The sequence below is a fragment of the Notolepis coatsorum genome (assembly GCF_963971535.1).
Source record: "Notolepis coatsorum genome assembly, chromosome: 1".
Taxonomy (NCBI): domain Eukaryota; kingdom Metazoa; phylum Chordata; class Actinopteri; order Aulopiformes; family Paralepididae; genus Notolepis; species Notolepis coatsorum.
The window spans coordinates 237498572-237523849 of NC_140165.1; the positions used below are offsets into that span (position 1 = coordinate 237498572).

General features: G+C 42.5%; 2 protein-coding genes across 3 annotated transcripts in view; one reads left to right on the top strand and one right to left on the bottom strand.

Moving 5' to 3' along the window:
• The window catches only part of tmem91 (transmembrane protein 91), a gene marked incomplete at both ends in the record, with an annotated part of 35471 nt that extends 26890 nt beyond the window's left edge, over window positions 1–8581 (top strand). The window contains one exon of the mRNA XM_084327993.1: window positions 8426–8581. Within this exon, the coding sequence (XP_084184119.1) occupies window positions 8426–8581 (156 nt within the window). The remainder of the gene's footprint in view (window positions 1–8425) is intronic.
• A 4578-nt stretch (window positions 8582–13159) lies between these two features.
• exosc5 (exosome component 5) lies at window positions 13160–23288 on the bottom strand. Of its 2 annotated transcripts, XM_084323949.1 has the most exons (7): window positions 23157–23288; window positions 21063–21176; window positions 19784–19905; window positions 15365–15505; window positions 15095–15184; window positions 14761–14874; window positions 13160–13222 (listed from the first exon to the last, which is right to left on the bottom strand). In XM_084323949.1, the coding sequence occupies exons 1-6, from the start codon at window positions 23254–23256 to the stop codon at window positions 14779–14781; spliced, it is 663 nt and encodes a 220-aa protein (XP_084180075.1). In that variant the 5' UTR covers window positions 23257–23288; the 3' UTR covers window positions 13160–13222; window positions 14761–14778. The 2 variants fall into 2 exon arrangements, with proteins under 2 accessions (XP_084180075.1, XP_084180074.1); XM_084323948.1 differs by having other exon boundaries at window positions 13160–14874.
• Window positions 23289–25278: the final 1990 nt, after the last annotated feature.

The following is a 25278-nucleotide window of genomic DNA, read 5'->3' on the forward strand; positions in this document are numbered from 1 at the left end:
ATATATAAGCATATAAGCAAAACTAGATTTTAGGTCTGTGATGAAAAAGGGCCTGGCGGGAAGGGGGGCCTCGCAAAAAAAAAAAAAAAAAAAAAAAAAATAATAATAAAAAAAAAAAAAAAAAAAAAAAAAATTATATATATATATTTTTTTGCGAGGCCCCCCTTCCCGCGAGGCCCTGTGCGACCGCACTGCTCGCACACCCCCTGAGGCGGCCCTGCATACATACATACATACATGGCAACATGGAAGAACACAAGATGGCAAGATACAACGTCAGGAGAGCAGTAATAGAGGCAAAACGGCGTTACAGGGATAAAGTTGAACTTCAGTTTGAACAGGCTGACTCTAGAGGCATGTGGCAGGGCCTCAGAACAATGACAGACTACAAAGGCACCCCCCTCAAACTGAACAGTGACATCTCCTTAGCAAATGATCTCAATTCCTTCTATGCGAGGTTTGAGGCTGTGAATAACAACACCAGCCTACAAACCACGGCAATGGGGGTGGGGGGGGGTCTGCTGATGGAGACTCAGTGTTCAGGGTAACAGAGCATGAGATGAGACGGATCTTTAAAAAAGTGAATATCAGGAAGGCAGCAGGACCGGACGGCATCCCCGGCCGCGTCCTAAAAGTCTGTGCCGACCAACTGGCCCCGGTATTCACTGACATCTTCAACCTGTCCTTGGAACAGGCTGTCATCCCCACCTGTCTGAAGAAGTCCACCATCATCCCTGTACCCAAAAAATCTACGCCCGCTTGCCTCAACGACTACCGCCCTGTAGCCCTCACCTCCATAGCCATGAAGTGCTTTGAGAAGCTAGTGAAGGGCTACATCTGTTCCTCCCTCCCCATCAACCTGGACCCTCTGCAATTTGCATATCGCCCCAACAGGTCCACGGAGGACGCCATAGCCCATGTGCTGCACACAGCAGCATCACACCTGGACAAGAGGCAGGGGAACTATGTGAGAATGCTGTTCATCGACTACAGCTCAGCATTCAATACCATAGTCCCCTCCAAACTCATAGCCAAGCTCAGGGACCTGGGCTTGAACTATGACCTCTATGACCTGCCAACGACGAAAGGGCCTACCTGGAAGAGGTAGAGAACCTGTCACAGTGGTGTCAGGAGAACTGCCTCTCCCTGAACGTCAGCAAAACAAAAGAGATGATTGTGGACTTCAGGAGGTCGGGGGTCAAGGACTACAGCCCCCTCAGCATCGACGGGGCACCGGTTGAGAGAGTGAACAGTTTCAAGTACCTCGGAGCCCACATATCCGAGGACTTGACATGGACCACACACATTGACAGTGTTGTGAAGAAGGCACGACAACGCCTCTACTTCCTCAGGCGCCTAAGGAAGTTCCAAGTCAGTCAGAAGATCCTTAGGAACTTCTACTCATGTACAATAGAGAGCATCCTGACCGGCAACATCACCTCCTGGTTTGGGAATAGCACTGCACAAGACCGTAGCAGACTACAAAGAGTGACACGTTCAGCCGAACGCACAATTGGAGGGGGGCTTCCCACCCTCCAGAACATTTACAACAAGCGGTGCAAGGGGAAGGCTAAGAGAATTATTAAGGACTCGAGCCACCCGAACAACTGCCTCTTTGAACTGCTGCGGTCAGGCAAGCGATACCGGAGTCTTAAGGCGAGCACAGAAAGACTCAGAAGAAGCTTCTATCCCCAGGCCATCAGGCTGCTAAACGAACAATAATCACTATGCAACAACCATCAAATGCACACAGCACACACACCCACACGCACACACTCACTCAAACAAACAACACACTGCAGCACCCACTCTCCACACTTTAGATCACACAAACACACTTACACTTTATATTTATTGATAAAGGATTTGCACTACAACTCGTACACCTACTGTGAATTGTACCTAAATTGCACCTCGTCCCATTTCTCCATTTCTGCCTTGCACTATATAGTATTGTATATTAGTACACTGCACAGTATTGTATATTGTATGGTAACTACGTCTATTCTGCATCGAACATTGTACATATGTCTAAACTGAACACTGTGACCTCATTTTTTTTACTTCTAATTTTACTATGTTATTTTATTTCATACTTATCTTGTCTTGCACAGTCTCTGGAGCGCAACAGTAAGAAGCATTTTGTATAAAAGTATTCTGTACTTCTGTATGACAACTATTAAAGAAACTTGAAACTTGAAACTTGATACATACATACATACATACATACATACATACATACATACATACATACATACATACATACATACATACATACATACATACATACATACATACATACATACATACATACATACATAGGCCTACATACATACATACATACATACATACATACATACATACATACATACATACATACATACATACATACATACATACATACATACATACATACATACATACATACATACATACATACATACATACATACATAGGCCTACATACATACATACATACATACATACATACATACATACATACATACATACATACATACATACATACATACATACATACATACATACATACATACATACATACATACACACACACATACATATATAATTATATACACACACACACACATTCACATGTACACACACATACACACACAAACACATACATACACACATTCACACATAAATACACACACACACACACTGAATTCTGACCTGATAAAACATAGGACAAAGAAGATCCTGTACATTGTTGTAAAGGGAAATGTCACCTGTTGAACTGTTGTGAACAATTCATTTCTTGAATGGTCTTATGCTGACGTCATATCAGTCATCTGTCAATCACAATCAGTAGGGGTTGTACACACAGCTGGTGCTAATAAAGACATCATTGCTGGCTCAGTTGGTGTCATGTGAACTACATGCAAGTGTGTGGCGTCTTTTATTCCTCCGTATTAGTCCAAGGCTATCTAGACCTTTGCTGGTAATGGCTGCTGTGCCAACATCACCCATTTTAAGAATTCACATAATGTTCCTCCACACGCCCCAGGACAGAGGCAGGGTTTGTGACCACGCGCCCCAGGACAGAGGCAGGGTTTGTGACCACGCGCCCCAGGACAGAGGCAGGGTTTGTGACCACGCGCCCCAGGACAGAGGCAGGGTTTGTAAACATGCACCCCAGGACAGAGGCAGGGTTTGTAAACATGCACCCCAGGACAGAGGCAGGGTTTGTAAACACGTGCCCCAGGACAGAGGCAGGGTTTGTAAACACGTGCCCCAGGACAGAGGCAGGGTTTGTAAACACGTGCCCCAGGACAGAGGCAGGGTTTGTAAACACGTGCCCCAAGACAGAGGCAGGGTTTGTGACCACGCGCCCCAGGACAGAGGCAGGGTTTGTAAACACGTGCCCCAAGACAGAGGCAGGGTTTGTGACCACGCGCCCCAAGACAGAGGCAGGGTTTGTGACCACGCGCCCCAGGACAGAGGCAGGGTTTGTGACCACGCGCCCCAGGACAGAGGCAGGGTTTGTGACCACGCGCCCCAGGACAGAGGCAGGGTTTGTGACCACGCGCCCCAGGACAGAGGCAGGGTTTGTGACCACGCGCCCCAGCACAGAGGCAGGGTTTGTAAACACGTGCCCCAGGACAGAGGCAGGGTTTGTGACCACGTGCCCCAGGACAGAGGCAGGGTTTGTAAACACGCGCCCCAGGACAGAGGCAGGGTTTGTGACCACGCGCCCCAGGACAGAGGCAGGGTTTATGACCACGTGCCCCAGGACAGAGGCAGGGTTTGTGACCACGTGCCCCAGGACAGAGGCAGGGTTTGTAAACACGCGCCCCAGGACAGAGGCAGGGTTTGTGACCACGTGCCCCAGGACACAGGCAGGGTTTGTAAACACGCGCCCCAGGACAGAGGCAGGGTTTGTAAACACGCGCCCCAGGACAGAGGCAGGGTTTGTGACCACGCGCCCCAGGACAGAGGCAGGGTTTGTGACCACGCACCACTCTCTCTGCAAAAGCCATGAATCAGAGAGAAAACCCTCCAGTCAGTGATGTATGTAAATCCAATATATCAGCTTGGCGTGTTCACAAACACTTTTATTGTTTATTGTTAGACAGCGTTTCGATCCCAAAGGAACCCAAAGGATAAGATAAGATAAGATAAGATGATCCTTTATTGATCCACTTGGGGAAATTCGGGTGTCAAAGCAGCATGGAGGGGGGGGGGATGCATAGCTTCACATTCCTATACAGTCCAGTATCTATATACACTAAGGATACACTTAAGGCGAGACACTACAGGTGACTAGGGTAGAAAATTTAACTAATAGATATCACAATGAAACTTCCCCAGTTGATTACTTATATTAAGACAAGACTTTTTTGTATTACAAGTTTTCTGAAATTGTATGTTTAAATATGCAAATGAGGCATGATCTACTTAAATATGCACTAATTTGCATATAATTCCAGGACAGAAATCTGAACATTGGATAAAGCCATTTTCAAAATTATAGTTTCATTTTGTTGACATATTAGAGCCAATGGTTATTACAGAGGGGATTTTGGATATCTCTTTTTATCACTCCATAAATCAGAAAATACTCCATTCAGTCCATTTTCATTGTAAAATTCCATATTTTGCCATATTTTTAGCAATACAATGTGATATAAATCAGGGTATGAATGCAATATCAACAAACTCTTCTGTAAATACCTTCAGAACATAGATATGAATAGAACTGGAAGGTTTGGTGTATGTGAGTGCTACTGAAGTGGAGATTTCTGGCTCAGAGTATGAGGAAAACTCATTAAAACAATTTTTTGGGAAAACGCCTTCAAAGTTCTGTATTGTAAAATGCCATACATTTCTTTTTGAAACAGCTATTTACAAACACAATACCTAATCAAACCATTAGTAATTGACAACCTAAACACATGCCTGATAACTGAATAATAATAATAATAATGATGTTATTGAACTGAACAGAACTACACACAGGCTACAAACAGTGTAGTACCCCCTAATAGGCAAAAAATATTTGAATAGATATCACTATGAAACTTTCCCAGTTTGTTATGTACATATAAACTAAGAACAAATATATTGCAAGTTTTCTGAATTTTATGTTTATATATGCAAATGAGGCACATTTATGGATGCAATAAGGCAAAATGAAGTAAAATAAACAACTAAATGTGTGTTATTGACGTTTTATTGTCACTAGTTTCATAGAAGACATGTTTAGGAAGCAAAATATAACAAAATCTCAAAATTTAAAAAAAAACGTATATTTGCCTATTCACCTGGGGTGTCTCGCCTTAAAGTATAGATACAAATACAATATAATATAAAAAGTACAAACACAAGATAGTCCAGTGATGAGAGTCCAGTGATATGAGTCTCTAGTGCAAAATACAAGATAGTCAGTATGGTGATGTGAGTCTCTTGATCCCAGGTCCCGAGTTCTGACAGTGATAGTTCTGTGTGTTGTTGGACAAAGACGACACAAAGATTGCAACAGGTGACATTTTCTTAAGTACAAGTGAGGACATTAAGGAATTAGATTTGGGGTTTAAACAGGGATTACACTAAAGTTTGCAGGATTATGCCACTAGAGCTGTGAAACAGCGCAAAGCTGGACGATGCACAAAGGGCATGTAGCCTACATACAAGATGGAACCAACAGTCTGCACGGACATGCGCAGTGTGGTGAGGTTAAGCTCTAAGTCCATTAGTTAAGCTTAGATGCTCGTTTTTAAATCACAAATAATCTTCATGTGTCAAAACAAAGTGCAAGGAGAATTTATTTTGACCGCGAGACCAACTTCACCTTCACTCAAGGTGAGTTAATAAGACTAGGTGCATCTGAAATGTTGAAAGGTTTAAAATACGATAACATAAGATATTTCTTTATTGATCCCCTTGGGGAAATTCGGGCATCATAGCAGCATGGGGGAGGGGAGGTACAGGTAATAGTACAAGACATAAACATAGGCAATAAAACTATAGTAAAGATAAAAAATAAGCAGTGTAAACAATATAATTAACTATAAATGTAAGAATATGAGCAAATCGGGGCGGCTAGGTGGTGTAGTGGTCAAGGCGCTCGCCACCAATGCAGGAGACGCTGGGTTCGAGCCCAGCTCTTTGCATTGCTATCAGCTTAGCTGGTCGTTCATACTAACACAATTGGCAGTGTTAGGGGTGGGAAAGCTGGTGGGTGGGTCCTGGTCGTGGTAAACAGCGACTCCTACAGTTCGGTCGGGGCGCCTGCTCAGCGAGGATAGGATCTAAGGGGGTAGTGTGATCCTTCCACACGTTACACCCTCTCAGTGAGAGTCCGCGCTGCCAGGTGAAAAGAAGCGGTTGATTGGCTACACGTGTGTCGGAGGAAGCACGTGATAGCCTCCACTCTCCCAGACCGACTGTGGGGGGTAGGTGCGCAGCGACCAGGAAGGGGATTGGGAATTGGCATAACGACTAACATTGGGATGGGAGAAAAACAGAGGAAAAAGGAGGGGGAAAAACATCAAAAAAGAAAAAAAAAAAAAAGAATATGAGCAAATCAACAGTGTGATCAGAGGTGCAGATGAGGGTCTGTATGCCATCAGTTATATTATATGTTACAATAAATATGGGCAATAAACACTTAGAATCTGAATATATACTATGAGTAAGTAAAGTATTCAGTATACACAGGTGCAGTATACATACATAGAATAGAATAGAAGTACTTTATTGATCCAGAGGGAAATTCAGCACCACAGATCACTCACAATAAACATTTAGGTAGTCGAAAAAATAAACGAGAGTAAGAATAAAATTAGTCAAGGATATACATTTTAAAATATGTATATACATTCTAAAATATACAGCCAAGAATATACAGTATAAATATAAATATACATATTACTAAGCATAAATATGGTTTATTTTCTTTCTCTCTCCGCTGCTCCCCCGGATAGACAGCGAATGAAAACTGGATGTTTTCTTTTTGTTGTAGGCAGTGAGATCCCTGCGTAACTCCATCTCTCCAGACACAGGGGGGTTGACGCAGGCCGCAGGAAGGAGACAAAAGGAATTCCATTAACGCTTGTGTAAAGCTAACCGGCAGCAAAACTGCAAAGGCCCTTTGTACAAATCAATGGTCTTCATTAGGGTTTAATTAGAGTCATAACAAGCAGCCCCAGGGTGATAGATTTTCAATAGTGTTGCACCTAAAATAGGGGTCAATGTGGAAAGACAAGGGCGAGGAGCGTAGAGGAGGGAGGAGGGAAGCGAGGGAGTGATGAATGAGGCGCACTACCTAGGTGTGACACGGAGAAGGGAGCGCGGGGCTGAGCGTGTGAGGGGAGCGAGTGGGAAAGGGTAGGGAGGACAGTGGTGGCATTGAGTATTTTTACTCAAGTACTGTACTTAAATACAATTTCAAGGTACTTGTACTTTCATTTTAGGGAACGTTGTACTTTTACTACCACTACATTTCAAAGGAAATGTTGTACATTTTACTCCACTACACTTATCTGAACTAATCAGTTACTAGTTACTTTGAAGAAAATTATTTTGCATAGAAAAGATGTGTGAAGATTATATGCTTTCACATTTGAAGCCTGTCCACTTACGTCCACAATAAGACGTAATCAGAGCAGCATAACTGGACCACGTACCACTTTAACATAACCTTTAATCAGAGCAGCATACTCTAATTGGACCACATACTGTACCACTTTAACATAACCTTTAATCAGAGCAGCATACTCAAATTGGACCACGTACCACTTTAACATAAACCTTTAATCAGAGCAGCATAACTGGAGGACATACCACTTTAACATAACCTTTAAGTTTAGAGGTCAATGGGTCGATGATTGAATGCCCCCAATACAAGCACTGGAATACACAAACGTCATGTAGAATGTATACTTTTACTTTAGATACTTAAGTACATTCAATCGCAAATACTTCTCTACTTTTACTTAAGTAGAATTTGAATGGAGGACTTTCACTTTTACCAGAGTACTCATTTATCTGTAAGTATTTCTACTTTTACTAAAGGAACTGTGTACCTCTTCCACCACTGTAGGGAGGACAGTGACAAACGACGACTTCTCTCCTCTTTGTTTATTTTACTCCTCATCTCTCCTGTGTGATGAGGGGGGTGACAGTGGCTCGGGAGGTAGAGCAGGCGTCTGGCAATCCGGAGGTTCCCTGTTCGATTCCCACTCCTTCCGGGCAGTGTGTCGAAGTGTCCTTGAGCAAGACACTTAACTCCTAATTGCTCCTGATGAGCAGGTCGGCACCTTGCTCCGCCATCAGTTTGTGAAAGTGAATGGGTGAATGTGAGGAACAAATTGTAAAGCACTTTGGATAGAAGCGCTATATAAAATACAGCCATTTACCATCCTGTCTTTTTCTTTCCCTCCTCTTGCTCCCATGTCCCTCAGACCAACAAGGCCTCTGCTCAGGGGGACTTCCAGGGGGCGAACGCTGCCTCCCGCCAGGCTCTGTGGCTCTCTGTGCTGTCCATCGTCTTCGGGATCATAACGTACATCTGCGCCATCGCCGCTCTCATCTCCTACCTGTCAGGGAAGCCGCCGTAAAGGGAAGCCCGGGTTCAAGAGCGATGAGACACAGTGGGCTCCTCTTCTCACCCCGTATTACCCACAATGCACCTACACCTGGAAACACACAACCATCACCACCTCTCTCCCCTCTTCTCACCCCGCAGATCCACACGCACCTACACCTGGAAATACACAACCATCACCACCTCTCTCCCCTCTTCTCACCCCGTATTACCCACAATGCACCTACACCTGGAAACACACAACCATCACCACCTTTCCCCTCCCTTCGAAACCCTGACTGGACAACTGCTTCACATTTATAAGCCCAGAGAAAGGATAAACATGGACCTCAATGACCACAATTGTGGAGCGGTGTTTCGATTATGCTGAATTGAATTAGAAGATAATAAATCCGAGAGGAAATACTCTGGATGTTCGTTAACACAACTTGAAATGAAACATTTTAAAAAGCTAATATTATCAAAACATTGTAGATGTCGTAAAAAAAAAAAAAAAAAAAAAAGCTAGATGAATACCGAGACGGGATAACAGAGAGCGAGGCGAGGCTCTGTGTGAGAGGTCCTGTCTGTTTGGGACAGGCGGAGAAGGGATAACAAGAGAGCGAGGCGAGCATAGATATATATAAAGACTAGATGGCGCAAGGCGGAGTCTCCCGCGTAGTTCACCGGCGGCCATCTTGCATAGGTGGACTATTCTGGTACGTATTATGGTAGCTGCTGAAAGGTGAGTGATTTGCACAAAAATAAATACTCTTAACTCGCTGAAATCTTGACGGATTTACAAACGGTTTGGTTTATTACAAACGTTATTAACGTGGCTATGATTATTGCTTGGAAGCATTTTTATTGCATTTAATTTTTTCTTCATATGAAAGTCCATTTAAGTATGCAGTATGATAACTACATCTCTGACGTTTTTAACAAACCAAACGGTTGAAACCTGAGCAACCTATGGTTATTTCAATAGTACATGCACCATAGACATGCATGTTATAAGTGGGCGTGCTCCACCTATGCAAGATGGCCGCCATGTGGCAACTCTCTGTGTGAGGTCCCGTCTGTTTGGGACAGGCGAAGTGGAATGACGATGGAGTCCTCGGGAGAGATTTATGAGAAGGTCGCGGCAAGGACAGAGGCAGCGAATCCTGACGGACGTCACTATGGGGGAGAGGGGCGGGCCGACCTGAGGACCAACCCTAAGACGGGACACCCGCTGCTCCAAGAACATCAACCAATCACAGCTTTCACAGCTTCGAAACCCACCGTTAAAACTGGCTGTGTTGTCCTCCGTCTCTACCGTGACACGCGAAAAGGACTCGACGTTAATTCGAACAACTGAGTGATAAATAACGTGCCAAAACTATATAGAGAAGGGAAGGGGAGCCTGTGTAAAATAATTTATTTGGAAAGTCTCTTTGTCTGTGGGGAGGGGAGACAGTGAGGGACCTGCTTCACCATAATAACACTGGGAGATTATGTCAAAAAGAAGTGAGAAGTATGTGGAAGAACTCTGGGGATCTTAAGTGCGAGTCATGCCATTAGGAGGATCTACTGGGACACGACTCCCCGCTCCCCAAATAGCAGATCCTCTATTCCCTCCTCCAATAGAGTGCCACTTAAAAAGGGATAGAAATCCACCAGGCTCTCTCTACTGTCAATAACACATCCACAACAACCTAGAGTGAAATGTTCTATTCAGTCACGTCACCGTGCATAACCCAACACCGCGGCCACTCCCTAGGCCTAGGGGATGGTATTACTTGTCCTAGCCTTGTACGGAGAGATGGGAAAGAGGTGTTACAAAAGCATAGGATATTGTTCAGGCAAGCCCCGTTTGGTGTGACATGCTGTGTGCATTGCCCTTCTGATGCATGGGTCAGTTTCCGATTCCGCCACGGTGAATCCCGCATGGTGTGTTCGCACTTTGCCTTGTTTAAAAAACCCTGCTCCTTCCTTAGGTCTACGGGGTCGGGTTCGACTCACTTTCAATTCAGCCCGTTCAGGAAGGGTTTTCTTCTTAGAACTCCCAAAAGCGATATCGTGAGAGGGTCGTCCCGTCCAATGTGTCAACAAATTAAATGTGAATTGATTGTCATGGGTCAGTTTCCCTGTTGAATCGGTTGAATTGAAATTGGATCAAGCCCGACTCTCCAGTTATCCCAAGAATAGCTTTGATCAAATCTCTAGCCATATTGGTTCCGAGTGCATTTGTGCCATAAAGAAAACGCTTATCAGTACGGGACATCCCGACGACAAACATAAGACATAAGGTAAAGAAAAAAAATTTATCGACATTTTCTATTTAGATATATAGTTTTATATTAGAGTCCAGATTTGGGTCAGCTGTTGTTCCTTTTTAAGTCAAATAAAATGTTTTTGTGTTTCAAAAACGGTGTTGTATCAAGACTGAGTTGATTATAGACGGTCACTCCTACCTAAGTACTGTATGCACTTAACTGCTAAACATCTCAATCAGTTTTTTTTGTACTGTTGACATGACTTCACTAAACGAGTCTACAGCCAGTCTACAGTTCAGACAATCCGAGGCTCATCTACACTGACTGAAGTGTCGGTGACAAGTCACTTTGCTGGTACAGCTGCCACACAAAGGATTTAAATGCAGATTGGACGATCGTTTCTTTATTGTACACAATTAACCCTTTCAGGTGGACATTTTCTTTTTGGAATGCTCTCCATCTCCACCATTCCGGAATTCTAGAGCTCCATACCAGTAACCTTTCAGTGACCGTTTGTTACGTCATTATTCAGCATTGGTTCTCAAGATTCGATCTCGCATGCGTGATTGAACGCCTGAAAGGGTTTAGAAATGACAGAGGAGTGGATATTATGCGTTACTTTAAGTTTCTAGCGACATCGTTTCTATTTAGGGAATCACGGATGGGACACAGTGACGTGTAGAGATCACATCTCGGTCTCAGTCTAGTCAACAAAAGGTCAAAAGGTTATGGCAACAAAATATATTGGTATATCAAATATACCGATAGACATTTCCTGTTCGCATCCTTGTGTTGAAATTACATGTAAATATAAAAACTCTAAATCTAATAAATGCACTTGGTTTGACATCTTCTCTCCTTTCATCTTTCTTTCTTTTGAAGTCTTTATTCTCCTTTAGTTTGAAGATACAAAGGTATGGCTTCCCTTTCTTGAAGCCTCCCTGTAAGATTGAGAATCAAATTCATATTTAACTTTTGCATCACTGTGAATGAAGGTGTCATAATTAAACCAGTTTCTCTCTCCACTTAAAAGCCATACCATCTCAACATCGCACTTGCTCACAAACGGTCATATAATTTACCGGTAGGCCTAGTATCGACACATTTAGCCCCGCTAGCAAGTGCAGTACTCTTCCCGTCATGTTATGAAACATAGTGTAGTATTAGTCTTTTAGTCTTAAAGTTTAAACGGTGAATTGCAGCATGTCACTTGTCAAATAAATAAATAGTTTGCAAATTATGCAGGAGCCACTTTCTTCAGTCTATCCCGTCTCCATGCTTAACCGGAAGTCGTATAGACACATTTAACGCTGGTTTTATTCCTCCTTTTTTAACGATGCAGGGGTCATGTAACAAGAGGAGGCCAGCAACAGTCGAATTTCAAACAACATACACACCTAGGTTTACAGGTTACAACGAGTGAGGGGCTAAAATACATTTTGTAGATTTTCCAGGTTTTCCATGACTGCAAATGTAGTCTCAGAATGTACAGGTTTTCCAGGATGAGTGGGAACCCTGCCTTTACTTTACATATAAATAATAGTCATTAAAATGGAAAGAGGAATTTTTATGACTAGGAAATGTTCTGCTTTCATCACTCCCGCCATAATGAAACCAGTTATTCATTTTTTGGTTCTGTCTCACTTAGAATACTGCCCTGTTATCTGGTCGTCAGCTACAAAATCTAATTGAAAAAGTTGCAGGTTGCTCAGAATAAAGCGGCTCATCTGGCACTAGGCTGTTCATACAGGACAAGTATTAGTTTTATGCATGAACATCTGGCATGGCTAATGGTTGAAAATAAATGATCGGTGAGTCTTCTAATGCTACATTATCAGCACTGGTAAGCCATTTAGCTTGGCTCATCAGTTGCAAATGACTTCTGAACATGGTTACAAGTCACTAGAGGTAACATCAGAACAAAAACAGCACCAAAATCAAATGTTCTCAAACTCACTGGTATATATACAGTATAGGTCAATATCTTGCAAACTTACTGTAACTTATGTGTAATTTTCTATTTGACTAGAATGTTAGATTTGATTTTATAATGTGAATTTGTATATTTGTATGAATTTTACATTTTTGTGTTTTGTTTTATTTTAATTTGTATTTTTAGTTGTACGTTTGTGTTGCATTTGTTTTGTCCAGGACCCCAGGAAGACTAGAGGCTCTTTCATGTGTCTCTAATGGGGATCCTTTAATAGACATAAACACACAAATTGGTGCAAATTTACCCCCAGACCACCGGCTTAAAGCGTCCCCTCCAATGTTGAAAATAACCCCACGCCCTTGGTTCATACAGTATGTCCTCAACGCAAGAGCTCCCTCTTTACAACAAAACCAGTCCAAAATGGCTGATGAATATTTTATTAAAAGTTGGTGGTAGATAGAAAAAAAGAAAATATACATATACATATATATACATGGGCGGCGGGTGTATAAGGCTGGGGCAGGCTGTGCCTTCCCAGACCAGTCGACACATTATTTTTATTTATTTAAAAAAAAAAAAAAAAAAGGGTTTTTTTAGCCTTTATTTTTTCCCCTGTGTACCTGTGTGTGTGTGGGGGGGCTGGGGTCAGTCAATGGATAGGTGTGGTGACACTTAACATTCCAGACGGCCTGAATACACTGAAGACTGGCAGGAGCCCCCACCCACCCCCACTTCAAAACATGGTTAAAAAAGAACTTGTCAACAACATCCCTGCAGAACACCATATGCTTGCCTGTACCTAATATGTAGAATTATTGTTTGTTTGTACATTGTCTGTACATGTCTGATGTAAATATTTAGCATTTATATATAAATAATATTGGGCATACTGCAGAATTAGGCAGCCTGTCTGTGTGTGTGTGGGGGGGGGGGGGGGGGGGGGGGGTCGCCCCGACGGAGGTGTCAAAATGGGTAGGTGTGGTGACACAGTTGACATTCCAGACCGCAATGCATCCAGTACTGTCTGTACCAATCACATCGCACGCACCATTTGTATAAACATTATACAAACATTATAAACATAATTTAGCTGCTGCTGATGCATAATGAATGAATGGTGAGTTGTTTAAAATGACAACATACATGTGTTAATTATTTGATTTGATTGATCCGAGAGACCGAGAGAGATTGCTCCAGAGCATCTCAGAGCATTACATTTTCAACTCGACCTATTAACGTGAACTGCGAACCACAAAGCACCGCCGCCACTGTTGAAATGTATATACTATATATGCGCAGGCTGCTGGCTAGTGTGTGTCTTGTGCTGCAGCCGGCTCGCTGGCCGAGGTGTCAACGACGAAGGTGTCAATCTGTGGCAGCGTTTAACATTCCAGGTATACAGGCAGTAACCAATCACGCATAGGCTCAGGTTAAATAATGTGGCCAATCACATCATTCACATGATCATCCTGAATCTGATCCCGCAGGTCGAGTAAAGCAAACATCTGTGTTCTGAATTTCAGCCCGCCGATCGCTTTGTAGAGAAGCGAGGAGGCATAACTAGCGATCACCTGAGGCTGTATGTTGTTTTATCTTGGCAAACAAGGGCTTGCTCTAAGAGGACATGATGAGAGTCCGAGTTCATCAAATCGTGGAAACTTTTTAGAGCTACTGTATGTACATTGTTTTCAAAGCATGATGAGATCTAAATTACGAAAAACTTTCACTTCATTGCAACTTGTGATTCAATTCTCACCAAGACGAAACGTCGCATTTATCTGCATTAAGGTAAGACAATGGTTCATATATTATTGGATGCCTTCATTTGAACACTTAATTTGCACTATATATAAATGAGTGGGGCTCGCTGTAGTATAGCCTAGTAGTGTGTGTGTATATGAAATCAGAACCTGGACAGTTTGCGTGAAACCAAAAATAAAAGGTCAAATTTTTCTCGCGCAACGCGCGAGGGGGCGTTCCCAATTCAGCCTACCTAGACGATAAGCCCATCCGCCGCCTATGTATATATATATATATATATTACAGAGTTTTGGAATATCGTCGTCTGACAGAATCTCGGTAGAACTGGAAGATCTTCTCCGATGCTTTCTGACTGACCGCTATACACTGCTGGAGCTGTGAAGAGACAAAGACACGGTAAGAACCTTCAGAACACATTTGTGATATCACTTGTGACACAGGAGTAGTAAATTTAAGAGACTGTGAATATCTGTGTCAACATCTGCCAAACCTGGAAAAAGGAATTCAGACAGTAGGAACAAGGATACGTGTATAATATTATTACTCCACAATGTCGTGGCTGCGACGACCCTGATGGGAGGGGGGGGGGTCTCACCTCATGAACTGAAAAGGATCCTTTGGTTGACGACATCAACACCCTGTGCTCGGTACTGTCAATAGCAAACGTCATCAAAGCTCGACTCTCCTGAGTAATAAATAAAAGCCACATATTAGCATATTCAATAAAGATTTTGCCGAATACCAACGGCCCTGAATAGTAAATGTATTATTTTTCCATCACGCAAAATAGAAATACTAAAACATCTGGGAGATTTATTAGGACAAAGGGCGATGTCATTCAGCGAGAGGCGATGATACACTCCACCTTTTCCTGAGCCGCTGTGGGATCCGTGATGATCTGACCCTCGGCGTCGATGGCGCAGGTTACGCCACAGAACAGGCAACTCATCGGCAGCCCGGCGTCCATGAAGGCCATGCAGGCGGCGTTCAGGAAGCAGGATAAGAGCTGAGTGCAGGTCAGGAAGATATAACAACTGTACCATGTCACACTCTCCACTAGGGGTGGGAATCACCAGTTTCATCACGATACGATACAATATCGATTATTTGGACAACGATACGATATTTGCTGATATCACAAAGTCTGCCACGATACGATTCGATTCAGGTGCCTGCGATCGATATGAGACGATATTATGTGCCCATTTAACACAATCAGTCACATTTAGATCAACTAAAAAAAGGCTACGGAAATATCAATTGACGTTTTTATTTTAGAGCTCTTCCAGACATTTAAATGAAAAACAATCTATTGTTTTTAATACAAATAGACCTCCTGTTCACTGTAAAGTGCCACGTTTTTATATATTGAGCTTTAAACTTTAAGTAAAATGTTTTGGAACTCGCAACACGCAACCTAAAACCCCTCCCTCTTCCAAACTGTTCCTACAATTGTTTTATGTTGCATGATGATCATGAATACATTTATTATGTATTCATGTTTAAATATCAACATTATCTGTCCATCCTCAGTAAATAATATCAATATAATAATACTCCTGACTTCATCTGGTCTTTTCAAACACACACACAGAATGCTCCTCCCCCAGTCCCCACACGCAGAAAGGTAGAATGCCCCGCCCCCCCCCCTCCTCTCTCCTGTTCTCTAACGGTTAGCTGCTTAGCTTAGTTAGTTTAAGCAGCTAACGTAACGTTAATTTAGTTCTGCCCACGCGACGTGGGCATAAAGGAATGGCGACGATGCAAAGCGTGTTAGATGCATTTGACCCGTTGCGGGGAGAAAACTGCACAGACTTATATCGGGTTGCAAAATAGGCGCTCTGTAGCCCTGTTCTGCTGTACAGAGCTACACGGCGTTTCACTACTGGGCGGATACGACTCGCCGGATTTTCAAAATAAGAGTATCGCAATATGAATTCGATCTTTTTACGTTGCATCGATCCTATTTGATTATTGATAATAGATCGATATCGATCTGGATCGATGTATCGTCCCACCCCTACTCTCCACTGTGGGCTCCGTATGCCAGCGTCCACTTCAATGATAGAGCTCTCATATTTGCAAACGCATAAACATGTCTTAAATTATGGCTATGTGTCTAATCTGGCCGTCGCTCATCAATGACTTGTTTGCAGTCAACATTGTCGAAACGGATTTTTTTTAATATAATCGGTTCATTTCCGTTTTATACCATTTTGAAAAACGTTTTTTTTTTTTTTTTTTCAGGAAAATATAAAAGATTCTGTGATAATCGCCCTTTACTGGAATATTCTGGAATACTGTCATTTTTCGGCCTATTTATGAATCGTTTTCAAATAAACGCTAGATTATCGATAGTATACGTGTACGCTAGAGAAGCTAGCTGAAAAATCAATTCTCTCATTTCCTGATCAGCACACACACACACACAGGGCACACGTTGATATCTCTGAAAAAGTTCTGATTATCCTAAGACTGGTAAAATAGATTCCTTACCTCAGATCAGATGTTCTCCAAAAAGATTATTCCAATTCCTGATCACCATTCCAAATATCGATCGCGTTTATTGATCCCAACGCTGGATACTGGAAATATGTATTCCACGCTGTTTTGGGGCTCTGCAATGAATCTGATCCTCTCGGGTGGCTTGCCCGAGAAGTAAAATGAGGAAGCTGGATCCATGCGTTTAGTTTAAATCCATTCCAAAGGGGTGCAGTACCACAGGGAGACGATAGGGGGGCGGTATTTTCCCAATGGAGCTCAGAGAGAGTTTGCAGCACTAACGTTAGACTAGATTGATGAAATATGAATTCAAGTCGCTAATTTAAAAAAAAGCAAGATTTATCGTCGTTGGCACTCAACGGTCGGCATGAACTAACGATAAATCTCATCACTGGCACTCAAAGTGTTAATTGTGCACTGTTGAGTCCGAAACAAACATTTCATTACCTGCAATGCCCCTGTATTGTTGTGCATTTGATCTAAATAAATAACTTGAACTTGATTATACACAGGGTATCTGCAGGTTTCAACAAGTTCAATCCAAGACCTTTTTAAGACCACTTGGAGCTAAATTTAAACAAAAAACGATTGTTAAAAAAAACGAAAAAAAACACAGCAACACTGAAATGGCGGTGCAGGCTCAATGGCTGCCATACACTGGCACCAGGCACACATCACACTACACGATGGCTGAACGGCTCTCGCTCAGGAGACAGGGATTGATAGCCAATTAAGGGGAAGGGATGATTAGGTGGCCTTGATGTCAGAGACCTGATGGGGAATTTGACCAGGAACGTCAGGGAACCCCCTACTCATTGCAATAGGCGTCCTGGGTTCTTTAACGACCGAGATTCAGTCAAACCCAATGGAAAAACATGCAGAACAGATCGCTAACGCTGTCGGAGCACTTGGATTGGCCCCCGGGCGTGGCCCCCGGGCGTGGCCCCCCCGCTGCAGCCCATGTCTGCTCCCGGCTCCCCTTGGGGGGGGGGGGGGACGAGGACGAGGGGATGGGTCAAGCGCAGAGACGAAATGTCCTCGTAGACCCAAAAATTGCATGCGTGTGTTCCTTGTTGCTGTGAGTGCCGCCCATCGCATGCATGTGTCACTGCACCAAAGACTTCTTCTTAACACTTTGAGAGCCCACCACGACATAACACGTGTTATCAGCCCGCCCCCTGAATGCCCACCACGACAATTAGCGTGATTTTTTTTTAATTAGCGATCTGAATTCATATTTCATCAACCGAGTCTACCGTTGGGAAACCAGCCCCATCAGGGGCTCAGATGTGAAAAAAGCGCCCCCTATCGTCTCCCAGATGGCAATGCACACTTTTGGAATGGACTCAATGAAAATGGATGAGAAAAGAAAAATCCGGAATCCACATTTTACTTCTCACGCATGTAACCGGAGATGATCCCAGTCATTGTGGAGCCTCAGCACAGCGTGTAATATGTGTTTACAGTATGTAGCGTTGGATCAATAAAAGCGATCGATTTTTGGAATGGCGATCAGGAATTGGAATAATCTTTTTGGATAACATCTGATCTCGGGTAAGGAATCTATTTTACCAGTCTTAGGATAATCAGACCCGTTTTCACGGAGATATAAGCTTTTCCCCTATGTGTGATGTGGCTGTGCGAGCGATCAGGATATATATCAGATCAGATATCAGATCGCCTATATAGCGTGCATACGTACACATATACTATCGATAATCTAGCGTTTATTTGAAAACGATTCATAAATAGGACGAAAAATGAGAACGTTTGTGTATTCTAGAATATTCAGTTTATTATGGAATCTTTTTATTTTCCTTGAAAACAAGGGCTTTTCAAGATGCTATAAAACGAGAATGAACCGATAAAAAAACAATCCGCTTCGACAATGTTGACTGGAAAACGAGTCATTGATAAGCGACGGGCAGATTAGACACATAGCCATAATTTAAAATATTGATTAGGAGTGTTTACATTGAAGTGGATGGTGGGCATTCAAGCACTAAATCGTGCGCCCCCTGCTGGCACTGAAAGAGTTCAAGTTCAAAAGTCAGAGGACAAATTCATGGCACTGGTATATGTTAAAAAAAAAAAATGTATTCAAATTGATTTTGTTTTATTCTTTATACATCACAATGTCGACTGGGTGTTTCATAGTGATCTGTCCCCCCCTGTTGCACCAAAAATCTGTGTCACCTAATCTAACTAAAATGGAAGGAGTCTCTGTCCATCTTTATGTCCGTCCTTCGATTTTCTCCAGAACCGCTCATCCGATCGACGTCACACTTGGCGGGTGCTTTTTGCTGAGGACGCAAGAAAGTGCAGCGTAGAGCGTGAAGCTGATAATGGATGAGCGGCTCTTGAGGAAGCTGCGAGCAGCGATACCGGGAGCCAAGCGACGGACACGTTTTAGTGTTGTTAACCCAAACACTGCTGCAGCAACTCTTTAGACATGGATGAGCAGCATGGGAACACCAGTCATCATCATCATGTAATATCCCAAGCCCCTCTACACTACAGATTTTCATCATTTGAAAACATGTTTATTAGGAGATAGAAAAGATTGACAGTGTTCAAATTATGTCTCAGCTTTCTGATGGTGTCTGGTACAAGTATGTGGCACTGACCTTGACCCCCCCACCCCCCCTTAAACGTAGGATGTTTACTATTACCAGATGACTATTCTATCAGGGCATTTCTACTTTTACTCAAGTAACGTCCCCCCCCCTACTTATTCCACCACAGTTCAGAAAATTTTTGTTTCACCAAAAAACAAGGATACGGAACCATCGTCGTGAACCACTTGAAGGATGAGAGTGAGGGATGAGCGAGGATGAAGAGAAGAGAGCAGGGACGCCTCGCACGTCTCGCGCACGCATTGCTCTCCCGCTCGTTCCCTTACACCTAAAACAAGGATGAGACAAGAGTATAGGAGCTTTGTGAGACCAGACTGTGAACTGAAGACTTGAGGGGAAAATGGGCGCATTACACCCCTGTGTGGTATGTTCTGGTAGTGCAACCATGGCAAAGAGAGTTAGGATCGACTGTAGGGCTGGATCCCATGTATGCAATTTTAGTCCCCTCTAGCCCCTCGTTCTAGTCCGTCGCTCTAGCCCCTTGACCCCCGCTCTAGCCCCCCGCTCTAGCCCCTAGTCTCTCACTCTAGTCCCTCGCTTTAGCCCCTAGTCTAGCCCCTAGTCTAGTCCCTTGCTCTAGCCCCTAGTCTAGTCCCTCGGTCTAGCCCCTAGTCTAGTCCCTCGAGAAAGAGTATATTTTACAGTAAACTGTACACAGTGTGTTACATTCTGACATTAATGTGTGTGTTTTGACCAAGAGTTTGGATGAAATTGTCCCATAAAAATCCTCCCAAAATCTTTTCACAATGACAAAAATACACAGCTAAATATTAATAAGCGGGATCACTGTATTTCGTAGCTGAATTTGTTTATGTTGGTAATATTTGTAAACAATAGAGATCTATATTCTGATTAACAAAGGGGTTGATAATGTTCAAAATAGCTTCTTATCCATCTGCAGATCAAAGTCTTCAAGACTGTGAATATGTTCATTTTACCCCATATTAACATGGTAAAAATAAATATTGGTATATGGGCATTTAAAGTCCCCATTAAACAGCTAGCAGAATGTAATTTGATTCCACATATTTACGCGTTACCTGTAAAAACAGGAAGCTAGGCAGGGACTTGTTGTGGATATTGATTGACGTTCACAGCAACCAATAGTGCTTGAATGCTAGCAAGCTAATGTGAGCAATGTATGTTAGTAATGTTATGCAACATTAGCTAGCAAGCTAACATTGAACATGTGTTCAATGTAGTTAAAGAGGCAGAGTGCTGCTATGTGCTGTAAATGTCATTCTAGAAAGCATTTCATTGGATGCTAAATTAGTATACGCCCCTGTGTGCAGGATGACTCATCACGGATGATTTCATGGGGCCTTTAAGTCAAAGTCTGATTTATCATTTTTACTTCATGGCGACGTCAGGCTGACGCGTTTCGGGCAAAAGCCTTCGTCACGGCGCATCCTATTCCTCACTTACTTGGCAGTCCTACTTTGGGCTGTATCACCACCTCCAAGGTCGCACGGTCATAGATCTCCTTGCTGACTTTTACCTCTGCAGGTCCATACACTCCACCCAACACACTGGTATCACCTAGAGAAAGATGCAAGAAGGGTAATCGTGGTAGAATGACATGACGATAGGACACTACTGGTGCATCAATCACAGTAATATGCACTTTGTGAAAGATTCTTTCAGTAGGCCAACAATTGAGCACATGCAATGAACTGATCTTTAAATTAAACACACTAAACAAAACAATGGGAATCAGGCACTGAATATTAGCATAGCCTGAAACTGGACGACATGTAGACATGTAACATGTCACATTTTTTGCACAACATCCCTACCTACCTCATTCTTGTACTTTATTGTTTGCCTTTTGTTCTTCACTTTGTACTTTAGGTTGTTTGAATATTGTAAATTTTTTGTATAGTGTTTGGCCTTTATTCTTTTTACGGTATGAAGCACAATCTCAGGGGACTCATACAGAACCAACAGCTTCCCATGACGATAGAAACCCCATGCAAACTGACCCAGCAAGCATACAAAGAAGATGGCTAGGAAATAAGTGCTTACTAAGAATATTCTGTATCCACCCATTTAACGTCGAAATGTACTCCATTCAGACCCAGGTAAATTTGGAAAAGTAATTGTATAGTAACATAACACTGCCATCGAAGCTGTGCTTGGTGATGATCACAGGGAAAAAGTTGCAGGTTGAAAAAGCCCTCAGCTATGAATTCGGAAGAATCTGCACCTGGCTCGCTGATAACAAACTATCATTACACCTGGGTAAAACAGAGTCCATTCTCTTTGGATCAAATAACAAACTCAGCAAGACCGACGGCTTCTCAGTTACAGTGGGTGACAATATTGTCATAAGGAAAGATGAAATTACATACCTGGGTTCCATCCTAGAGGCAAATCTTTCCTGTCTCTTAAACAGTACTGTATATTTGTATATCTTGTATGTCATAAATGTCTGGATGTAACATGTAACAGTACTGTTTATCTGTATGTCGTGCATGTCATACATTTTACGATGAATTGAAAAAGGGGGACCCTGATGTAAACAAGATGAAAGTCTTTCTCTGGTCTGCATACTCTTAACAATTGTGTGTATTGAGCTGTACTGTATTGTACCATTCTGCAATCTGTTAATAAAGTTTTCAATCAATCAATCAATCAATGAACCAGCCAACTCTCGTTGGCAAGAAGTACAGCATTGGACTGAGCTTACATTTCATATAAGATTGGGCGAAATGGTTTAGGGGAAAGACGTGATAGCTATACCCCTCAGTGTCACGATAAGATGTTTTAACTAGATTATTTTATTTGTCACAGATATACACACAAGACATGTGACAACTATCGAAACTGGCCCATGTAAAAATGTCCTAACCCAACCCCCTCCAATGTACAGTAAATTACCAAGTATGGTTGTCAATATTCCAATGTACAGTTTTGCTTGTACAGTTGTACAGTGTCTGTCCCCCCCCCCCCCCCCCCCCAACCTCCCCCAATGTACAGTTTTTACATCAAATGTATATACTCTTTTCTGGACTCTTTTTGTATCACAAACAATACTGTATTTGCAAATCTGGTATGTCATAAATGTATAGATGTAGCAGTACTGTCTATCTGTATGTCATGTATGTCCTGATGAATTGAAAATGGGGGACCCTGATGTAAACAAGACGAAAGTCTTTCTCTGATCTGCATCCCCTTAACAATTGTATGTATTGAGCTGTACTGTATTGTACCCATTCTGCAATCTGTTAATAAAGTTTTCAATCAATCAATCAGTCAGTCAGTCAGCAGGAAAAGCGGATAAGTCCTCCAGCCCCTAACGTCACGTCACCGGATTTGAGAAAACTAGACTATTGATTGATTGATTGAAAACTTTATTAACAGATTGCAGAATGGGTACAATACAGTACAGCTCAATACACACAATTGTTAAGGGGATGCAGACCAGAGAAAGACTTTCGTCTTGTTTACATCAGGGTCCCCCATTTTCAATTCATAGCTACATTGCTATTTAGCTAACGTTACAGGTCTAATTATTACCTTGGATAAAAGAGGCGGAACCATCAGGCCTAGATAATAAACTCTGTTCGCAGCCAAACTCCCTCAAAGTAGAAACCGAAGAGCCGTTGACTTCCATCATCGTGCTGCAGCTGGACCGCTTTGGTGGACGCAGGCGTGTGACGTCAGATGTTGTTTTGAGCGCTTAATGATGACGTCGACAACCGCATTTTTAAAGGCTGCGTACCAACACTTTTCACGGCCACCGTACCCAGAGAAAGACCTCAATGCAGTAGGCCTACTGTTACATTTGTGACATAAATATATACAAGGGGGAGGGAACTGTACATTTATGATGAATTGAAAATGGGGGACCCTGATGTAAACAAGACGGAAGTCTTTCTCTGGTCTGCATCCCCTTAACAATTGTGTGTATTGAGCTGTACTGCAGATATATTTCAATTGCCTTACTTATTTACATAAGTATTATAGGCCTACAGCAGTATTGTACAGCCAGTAACTATACTTTTGCTCACACAATATCTTGAATGAATGAGTTTATTTATTTCGAACATAAATTGAAAATAAATAATAATAAAAAACAAGTAATAAACAGATTTAAAAAAAAAAAGCAGTTCATGTATAATATTGTAAAATAGCTTAGACATAGCCTACTTGCATATAATAGTCATGTATAATAATTCCTTAATTACCATCATACGTACCCACCACATCACAAAATGGTTTTACTTTTATAAGTGTTACCCCAAATATCCACACAGTAGTTCAGATATGGTATACTAGTGAGCAATATAGAATGTACAATGATTTATCCCTGCAGATGAATGTAACCTTCTGAGTCTTGGCAAATAACACCTCCATGCTTTGAATGCTTCAATGCTGGAATCTGGAGCTCTGTATACACAACTGACAACTGACATATTGAGCTGTACTGTACTGTACCCATTCTGCAATCTGTTAATAAACTTTTCAAAACAATCACGTTTCTCAGATCTCTACTGAGATACAATCCATCAAGTTGTCAATGGTAGTTGACATGCATTCTACAACCTTATATTTGAGGCAATTTTTTATATATAGGGCTACACCCCCACCTCTTTTCCCAATCCTGTTAATATAATTGAGTTCATATCCATTCAACTCAATGTCAACTATTTTCTCAGAGCTAAACCAAGTTTCGGATATATATATATATATTAGGGCTGACCCCTATTAATGGATTAGTCGACTAATCGGTCGAAAGGAGCCGTAGTCGACTGGCCAACCTCTTAGTCGAATATAATACAAAAAATATATAAATATATGTATATATATATATGTGTATATATTTTTTTTTGTATCATTCTTTCCAAAAGAAAAGAGCCCTAGAAGCGTGGCTAACGCTAATGGCACGCATACCAGAGGCTAACTGCCTACGAAAACAGGCACAGAGGCACTGAAAGAGGATTTCACCCATCTAATGAACACACTAGACTCAAGATGTATCCATCAGTGGACCAATTGCATGCTTTTGCAGAGGACAAGAAGCCTTCAGTCGACTCCGTCAGACATTAAGCACCCCCCACAGCCCAAATGGAATGATAACCATTTTTAGAAAAAAAATTTTTTATTTTTTTTATTTTAAATATTATACTTTTTTGTATTTTTTAAATAATTTTTTGTCGACCAATAGTCGACTAACGGCAAATTTTGGCCAATCCTAGTCGACCATCCAAATCCTTAGTCGGGGACAGCCCTAATATATATAATCTCATCCGTTTCCCCAAGATGGCGGCGGTCTCGTGATCAAATTCAGCCATTGGGTGGGTGGCGCTAAGATGGCGGCGGTCTCGTGACCAAATTCAGCCATTGGGTGGGTGGCCCAAGATGGCGGCGGTCTCGTGATCAAATTCAGCCATTGGGTGGGTGGCCCAAGATGGCGGTGGTCTCGTGATCAAATTCAGCCATTGGGTGGGTGGCCCAAGATGGCGGCGGTCTCGTGATCAAATTCAGCCATTGGGTGGGTGGCGCTGCTGAGCGGGCCTGTGACGGTCTCGTGACCCAAATAAGCCATTGGGAGAGAGGGGCCGGAAAGCGTGGGGTCTGAGAGTGTGGGGTCTGACAGTGTGGCAGTGGGAGGAGCCCAGTATGGTCTGCGGGCTGC

Excerpts from the sequence above, each read along its gene's own strand:
- exosc5 (XM_084323949.1), bottom strand. The coding sequence starts at position 23,256 with ATGATGGAAGTCAACGGCTCTTCGGTTTCTACTTTGAGGGAGTTTGGC. Across the intron at positions 19,906-21,062 it reads GCCCAAAGTAGGACTGCCAA|GTGTAAGGGAACGAGCGGGA; the intron begins GTAAGTGAGGAA and ends TCCTTGTTTTAG. Across the intron at positions 14,875-15,094 it reads GATCCTTTTCAGTTCATGAG|CTCCAGCAGTGTATAGCGGT; the intron begins GTGAGACCCCCC and ends GTCTCTTCACAG.